Source organism: Apostichopus japonicus, chromosome 20 (genome assembly GCF_037975245.1).
Source record: "Apostichopus japonicus isolate 1M-3 chromosome 20, ASM3797524v1, whole genome shotgun sequence".
NCBI lineage: Eukaryota > Metazoa > Echinodermata > Holothuroidea > Aspidochirotida > Stichopodidae > Apostichopus > Apostichopus japonicus.
The window spans coordinates 19,174,458-19,183,137 of NC_092580.1; the positions used below are offsets into that span (position 1 = coordinate 19,174,458).

Genomic DNA, 8,680 nt, shown 5'->3' on the forward strand with positions numbered 1-8,680 from the left:
CATAGAGGTTTATCCCCTAAAGATATATCATCCGGGGTAAAATGACAACCCCACTCCTCCTTGCCACCCAGTGAAACATGCATGTGCAGGCCACATGGTTTTTCAATGTTCTTTCTACTTAATCTTTAATGTAAATTACAAGGGGAATATGTCCCTTGAACACGTTACATTTACTCATCACCTGTTACATTACTCCACCCATGTTGCCTAACTTGGAAAAGGCGTAAACACGTTTAGAAAGATATACGTGGTTTAAGCAATTCTCATAACATGTTAAACACGTAAAATTATTCATAAGATAAATAAAAAATCGTTACATTTTCTGTACAGCTGTTTTATGTTCTAAGATTGGTTAATATAAAAAAAATACATTAACTATTTGTGAGGGGTTTTCGTTAAGTTATGAAATTTCTAGCACAGCTGTCTCTAGCTGGCGTATGTAAAACTGTCTCATTTAAAATGTTAATTAAACTTTTATTTCCATTGTAAGATAAGGTAAAATTCTTTGAAACGAGAACATCTGTTGTAGATTAGAAAATCAGTTTGAACATATGATTTATGTTATGGTTATTACTGATCATGTAAAATATGAATATTTTATCATACAGATTCACCACAAACGATTCACTTCTACTCATACCTTAGATATCTGTGGACGTAGACAGAACTCAAGCGTTTGTTTTTTAATACAAGTTAACCAGCTGTAACTAAAAATCATGTCTTCCAAACTATTTAGTAGTGTTTGTCTGCTATTTGTGTTATTGGCGTTCCAAGGAACGCTCGGTAGACCTTTGAAGGAGGAGCGAAAACTAATTCTAAAACGAGATCCGGTAAGTGTTTGCCATTCATTCAGCTATGATATGTTTTGATTTTCTACCCCATTTTGTAAAAGGAAAAAAAAATACAATAGGTATGATGAGGCAATGATTGTTTTCAATGTCATCATCAAAGAAACGTATATTCCACTCTTAAAACATATATAACGAAAGGAAACCAAAAGGAATAAACCACCATGATGTTAACAACTTAAAACAGTATATTCGTTCTCTTAATCTTCATACCATTTGATTAATAAATGTGTTCTGTTTAAACGTTAACATAGTTCGCATCAATGACATCATGGAATGACAGTTTTGATTCAGCCTGTTGGTGAAGAACGGTTTTACGTTCAGTACCTTTGTTTTCTTTCGTTGCTAATTTCATCGTCCTGTGTTTGGATTTCTGGTGCCCCCGCATGTTTTATGAACACCATATGTGTCTTTTAATACGCTTTTAATGCATGGGATAAAATACCAAAAAAGGCTGGGGTCACTGGGTAAGGAGTAAATTTGACCACTTCATATAATTGAAAACATCGTCGTTATTTAAGATAATTCAGACCACCGCCTATATGTCCCTTCCCACTGTGACACCCTTTGATAAGATGAGGTGTCTTTTCGAAGAATTAATTGCTCCGTTGACTTAGACACTAAACTTCGCCACATTCCAACGTCGCTAGAGCATAGAGAGAAATTTCAACCCATCATAAATATAACAGCTGATGACGTGAACTATTATGACACCCGTAAATTTACCAAACATGAGCTTTCAGATAATAAGCTAGACTGAGATGTAAGTGTAGCTTAGGACTCCCAAACCCATGCGTCAGCTCTCGTTACGAAATCTTCCGGATTTCGTCCTATCGAAAAGTACCTTATTTAGCAGTAGTTGTTTATTTCATCCTCTTCATCATGCAAAATAATGATAATGTTAACTGAAACATGTAAAAAATTAACTTCAGTATAACACCGCTATATTTGATATTCTAACGTTTAAAGTAGTCTTTCGACATCATATTCAAGTCCAAGCATGTAGTATGTCAGCGTTTTAGTTCCACCTCAACGACTGGTGCCGTTACTCCAAGCCTTCACAAACTAGACTGATGATAATGTGACGCGCTAGTATAACACAGGACTAGTACTAACTGATGGTACCGATGCCAATCTGCCGTCGATGCCCCTACCACCTGTCGTAGTGCCCTGAAAATTAGCCCTTAACTGCCGTGCCTCTTTCATGAAGTTTCCGTTTGCGATGTGATCATTATTTCGGTCAGGGCTCAAGATTTGTCTGAAGCTCCATCGGTATTGTCTCCGGAAAACAGCTATTAAGCAACTGCTGGAAACGATCCAATGAACCATTCCTAATTTCTGTTATTCTGTACTTGATTTCCTCCATGTGGGGAAAAATGCCTTGGTGCCCATCAATTCTTTGGAAAGTCCTTGGTGTCCTTTTGAAAGATGAAAAATTACAGTGGTATGTGTAATTTCAACGAAGACCCGTAACAATGTCTAACTTTCCCTAATTCTTTCACGGACTTCCAGTGTAATACATGTGAAAAACATAAACTGAAACGGCAACAAGTACGTGTCCAGTCACAAAGAATGGACTTTCTGTAGAATGTTGGGCCCTTTAACATCCGCCCATCCAAATTGTTACCTTTTCCGAATAACAAGTCCGTTGGTCAAATTTTATCTTGACCGAATACGGCACATATTCAATTGATCTTTCTGTGATTTTTGTTCCTCTCAGAGTTCCTATCCTGTTCTAACAAACAGTGATCAAGTTCCGGAAACGGTAGACAAGACCAACGAGAAAAAGGAAGCAGAAAACGACGAAGACGAAGGTACATTTGCCGAAGAACTTCGACAAACAAAGGCAGACGGAAAAGAAGTTGATGATTCATCTCATGATATCGAAGAATATGTAACGAATGTCGAGGAAGAGAAAAAAGAAAACGATGGACATGAAGACGTATTTGACGAAGAACCCCGACAAACAAAGGAAGACGGAAAACAAGCTGATAAATCATCTTATGATATCGAAGAAGAAGTAACGAATGTCGAGGAAGAGAGAAAAGAAAACGATGAAGACGTATTTGACGAAGAGCCGCGACAAACAAAGGAAGACGGAAAACAAGCTGATGAATCATCTTATGATTTCGAAGAAGAATATGCAACGAATGTCGAGGAAGAGAGAGAAGAAAACGATGAAGACGTATTTGACGAAGAGCCGCGACAAACAAAGGAAGACGGAAAACAAGCTGATGAATCATCTTATGATTTCGAAGAAGAATATGCAACGAATGTCGAGGAAGAGAGAGAAGAAAACGATGAAGACGTATTTGACGAAGAGCCGCGACAAACAAAGGAAGACGGAAAACAAGCTGATGAATCATCTTATGATTTCGAAGAAGAATATGCAACGAATGTCGAGGAAGAGAGAGAAGAAAACGATGAAGACGTATTTGACGAAGAGCCGCGACAAACAAAGGAAGACGAAAAACAAGCTGATGAATCATCTTATGATTTCGAAGAAGAATATGCAACGAATGTCGAGGAAGAGAGAGAAGAAAACGATGAAGACGTATTTGACGAAGAGCCGCGACAAACAAAGGAAGACGGAAAACAAGCTGATGAATCATCTTATGATTTCGAAGAAGAATATGCAACGAATGTCGAGGAAGAGAGAGAAGAAAACGATGAAGACGTATTTGACGAAGAGCCGCGACAAACAAAGGAAGACGGAAAACAAGCTGATGAATCATCTTATGATTTCGAAGAAGAATATGCAACGAATGTCGAGGAAGAGAGAGAAGAAAACGATGAAGACGTATTTGACGAAGAGCCGCGACAAACAAAGGAAGACGAAAAACAAGCTGATGAATCATCTTATGATTTCGAAGAAGAATATGCTACGAATGTCGAGGAAGAGAGAGAAGAAAACGATGAAGACGTATTTGACGAAGAGCCGCGACAAACAAAGGAAGACGGAAAACAAGCTGATGAATCATCTTATGATTTCGAAGAAGAATATGCAACGAATGTCGAGGAAGAGAGAGAAGAAAACGATGAAGACGTATTTGACGAAGAGCCGCGACAAACAAAGGAAGACGGAAAACAAGCTGATGAATCATCTTATGATTTCGAAGAAGAATATGCAACGAATGTCGAGGAAGAAAGAGAAGAAAACGATGAAGACGTATTTGACGAAGAGCCGCGACAAACAAAGGAAGACGGAAAACAAGCTGATGAATCATCTTATGATTTCGAAGAAGAATATGCTACGAATGTCGAGGAAGAGAGAGAAGAAAACGATGAAGACGTATTTGACGAAGAGCCGCGACAAACAAAGGAAGACGGAAAACAAGCTGATGAATCATCTTATGATTTCGAAGAAGAATATGTAACGAATGTCGAGGAAGAGAGAGAAGAAAACGATGAAGACGTATTTGACGAAGAGCCGCGACAAACAAAGGAAGACGGAAAACAAGCTGATGAATCATCTTATGATTTCGAAGAAGAATATGCAACGAATGTCGAGGAAGAAAGAGAAGAAAACGATGAAGACGTATTTGACGAAGAGCCGCGACAAACAAAGGAAGACGGAAAACAAGCTGATGGATCATCTTATGATTTCGAAGAAGAATATGCAACGAATGTCGAGGAAGAAAGAGAAGAAAACGATGAAGACGTATTTGACGAAGAGCAGCGACAAACGAATAAAGAAGGAGATGTATCGCCATATGATATCGAGGATGAAGCAACAAATGACGAGTAAGATACTGCAAACGGTAAACACAACGGAGGTGAATTTACATATTAGATGTATGTCTCCGCTATGTATATGCTCCTAAGTTGTGAGTTTTAACCGTATAATAGACAGTTGTACGGTTTTCCGAAGAATTGGATTTAATGCTTTATTGCTCCTTTCGCAAAACTCTGCAGTTTATGTGACCTCGTTCACTTTTCCTTGGGAGATTTTATCTGGATTAAATAATATTATAAGTTTAAAGTAGACCTATATCATATTTTTACTTAAATTGTAGGCTTTAGCTGCTAATTAATCTTTCTATAAAGGATCTGTTTGATAGATTTAGTATATGGAAAAGGGCAGTTTTCAGGGCACTTTTTAAACGTTCTCCCTATGTCCCCATTCCCCTCAACCCCATTGATGTAATCTCTTCAATCGGTGACGGTAATATTCTTTCATAAATGAATTGCTCTAAATCGTAATTGGTACATTTTTAATTTATATCTAAGCACTGGTATCGGTAGTAGATTTCTTCTACAATGCCTGAGTACGAGTGCTTATCCATGTCGTCCGAATTACAGGCAAAATCAAGCTATAACAAGATTACGATTACAGAGACAAGTCTGGTCATGTGACATCATGCATGGTGCAGTATCATGATTCCCAAAAAGAACTAGATACTATACACATGTTTGGTGGCAGGCGGTGGGTTGGTGGTGGGGGTGGGGGATTGTAAAGTGTCGGTGTGAATACATCTTGCAGTTTTCGCTTTATCTATTTTTGCGGTTGTAAAGGTTACGGCTTTATTGCTTATATTTTGCACTTCACAGCTTGTCAATCTTTTTGCCAACTCTATCAGTAATATATTTATTAATTCCCTTCTTTTATGTGTCTTAGTAGTCATTACCAGCAACATCGCTTTAACAAACAAAGAAAAATGTTAGTCCAATAGACCCCAAATTAATCAAATAAAAAAACATCCCAATATCTTTGGTCCTCGAAGTTGGACTGCATGGTTAGTTTTTAATTGCACGTGAAATATTTATCATGAAAATTCCTAACCACATTATTAGCAAAGCTAGGCTTAATTGTAAGTTAAAAATCCAACAGAAAATACATTTCCACAAACAACGGGAGGTATATCCTTCGCATGTATCCTTCAAAAGGAAAACAATTTCAATCAGTGTGGATATGTCCTAGCGGGGACCGGAATGCTAATTTCATACGAACAGTCATTTAAATTTTACTTTTCTGTAAAACAATACATTTATTTGATAACATTTCTGAAAACGAACAACTGGTCATAGAATAGCATATAAGAGCCATTCCCAGATTAATATGTAGTAATTGAAATGAAAAGCAAAGACAAAATTAAAAAAAAAAAATGGTTAATTTTAGAATATAGAAATGATTTCTTTGACAGCAGAAACACAAATGTCATTTCCAGCCACATGGGATTTTAGTTTGAAATAGAGTCGAAATAATTATGAAAATCAACACAAAAATTCACCAAATCACAGAAGATCAACATTGGCTTCCTTCATATTCTCCTACTACATCAGAAGTGTGCATATTTGACCATTGTACTCAAACATGGTGATGTCAGACAATATTATTATAAACCGTTATATGCATACAGGATGGAAAATCGAGGTAAAATATCTAATATATTTTCGATGTTGGTATTCATGTCGTCGTTTTTTTGCTGAACTTTGCTGGACAAAAATAAACTATAAATATGTATTAATACACGCAAACAATCATCTCGCACCCCTAACCTACGTTTGCATGAGCCCAAAATCAAATAATATATTATATTTTGTTTAATTTACCCCAAAACTCGTCCGATGCGACCCTCCCCTTCTCCCCGTCCAGTTTGGAACAATGCACATATGGGTTAACAAAATTAAGCTTGCATCTTGTTTAAAGTACCACATAAGAAGTGATTTAGAACAGCGGGCCCTCCTCCCAAGGATTTGCCCTGTAACGTTATTTATTTATATATACATATATTCCTTTGAATAATCGAATCCTTATAACTGCGTGTATTTGAACGCCCCGAAAGCTTCTCTTCGCTTTAGTACTGTTTGCCAACGGAGCTGTATTATCCAATCAACTGCAAGTCTCTCCTGTGACGTAGCCATCGTATCATCACTAATTATATGTAAACATGAGTTCGTAGGGAAATGCACTAAGCACAGCAGTACTTTTCAAGAAAAGTCTACATAGACTCTGGACAGGAACCCAAACTAGTTAACTGATCCACTCTCAATCCCTGCAGTCTTCTTCCATCGTCGAGACTATAGTGTCATGATCGTCAAATGTGTATAACCATGGGGCTAAAAACAAGACCGTGGCTATTCTTTGGACCAGGAGTAACAATTATTTATCAACTATTCTTACGACATCGGCGAATTTCCGGTTTCGCACGAGCAGTAAAGTAAATAAAGCAACTGCGCATGCAGTAGGGGTAACCCTAACCCTAAACCAGGGTTGTCCAACCTTTTGCAGAGGAGGGCCACATGGAATGATTATGATGAAGGAGGGGGCCGCATGAACCCCACGCTCGATTTTTCGATTTTTTGCCCGGAGCCCAAGGCAAAAAAATGTGAGCACTGCGCACGGAGCGCACTGATTTATTTTCCTTCCTGATAGAACAGATGAATAAAGTCCAGCCGCCCCCCCCTCCCCTCCGCTGAGAGAGTGTCACACAAACTGACCTGTATGCAGTTTTTTGGACCCAGAAGGTTCGAATGATTGATTCTATAGCTTCAAATTGTTATCAATAAACCTGCTCACTAAAATTTCGCACCGTAGAGCACCTCTGGCGGGCCGGACGCAACCCTGCGGCGGGCCGGACTGTGGCCCGCGGGCCGTAGGTTGGACAACCCTGTCCTAAACCCTAACCGGAAATTATTGTTACTCCTGGTCGTAAAAATAGCCACGTTAAAGCAACTGCGCATGCGTAACCGGAAATTATTGTTACTCCTAGTTGTAAAAATAGCCACTTTGTAAGAACAAAGCTCCATGGATAACCAGTCCATTAGAAAGAAAATAGATACTACGTAAATACGCATACTTGTATACGGGTGCGTAGTTTGTTTCGAGGACTTCTCTCTACGGAAGAAAATCTATTTAACTTAACTATCGCAAATAAAGTGAATACACTGAAGTTAGGCCTACATCTAATTATATAGGAGATATTGCATGTAAGTTGCATCCACAAAAGTGAAGCTCGAGCTATTTCATAACTGGCTAACTATTCGATCGGTTTGATTTATGATAAAGGAATACAGGTCAGATATAGTATGTGCTAGCTCAGGCTAAAGACGACGTTACCCAAGGATGTTCTTTAACGCCGTAACATATCGCTGACATTGCCACACTAATGTCACGTCAAGGGCGGCGGAACCGGGGGGCACAGGGGGCAGGTGCCCCCCACTTTTCCTCAGGTTAAAAATGTGCCCTTTTTCTACATAAAAATTGAGGTGTCTCAAGTTAGCAAGAGGCCAGGGAACCAGAATGAACACTCGGGAAGGGCCGTTTCCGGCCATCTGAGGGGTTTGTAAAACCAAAAATTTTCTTGTACGCTCCGCGCCAACCGATTGTGGCGCTCCGCTCAGATAGTCGTGCATACAACTTTGCAAATCCTGGCTACGCCCCTGACTTTTTAATGAGTTTCTGTGGGTCAAACTCAAAGCTATTTCGAATGGAAATTTTTTTAAAGATATTAACAAGAAATAAACTCTAATTCGGAAGATTCCTACATTAGCAACTTGCATGATTTCACCTCATTTTGTCTCAAAAGAAAACTTGTTCCTTGTTTCCCAATTTGCACATTGGATATTACAGTGCTAGTATGCATATTTTCCTTCGGGGGGGGGGGGGGGGGGTGGGCGTTGATGGAGTGATGTGTATACGTAAATAAGATAATACAATAAGAGTTATAAAGGGTACTAAATATAAGGCTGCATCAGTCCAATCGAATTTCTGCAAAGTGCCCTTTAATGTCGGTGCCCCCCCCCCCAGATTAAAGTGCTTCCGCCGCCCTTGTGTCACGTACATGTCAGTCTCAAACTCGCGGCAAGAACCAAACCTATAGTAAACAGTT

At 38.9% G+C, this 8,680-nt stretch overlaps 1 protein-coding gene across 1 annotated transcript; it reads left to right on the forward strand.

Moving 5' to 3' along the window:
* The first annotated feature begins 620 nt into the window (after positions 1–620).
* Positions 621–5,451, forward strand: LOC139961786 (uncharacterized). The gene is made up of 2 exons (XM_071961286.1): positions 621–830; positions 2,569–5,451. The coding sequence occupies exons 1-2, from the start codon at positions 717–719 to the stop codon at positions 4,594–4,596; spliced, it is 2,142 nt and encodes a 713-aa protein (XP_071817387.1). The 5' UTR covers positions 621–716; the 3' UTR covers positions 4,597–5,451.
* Positions 5,452–8,680: the final 3,229 nt, after the last annotated feature.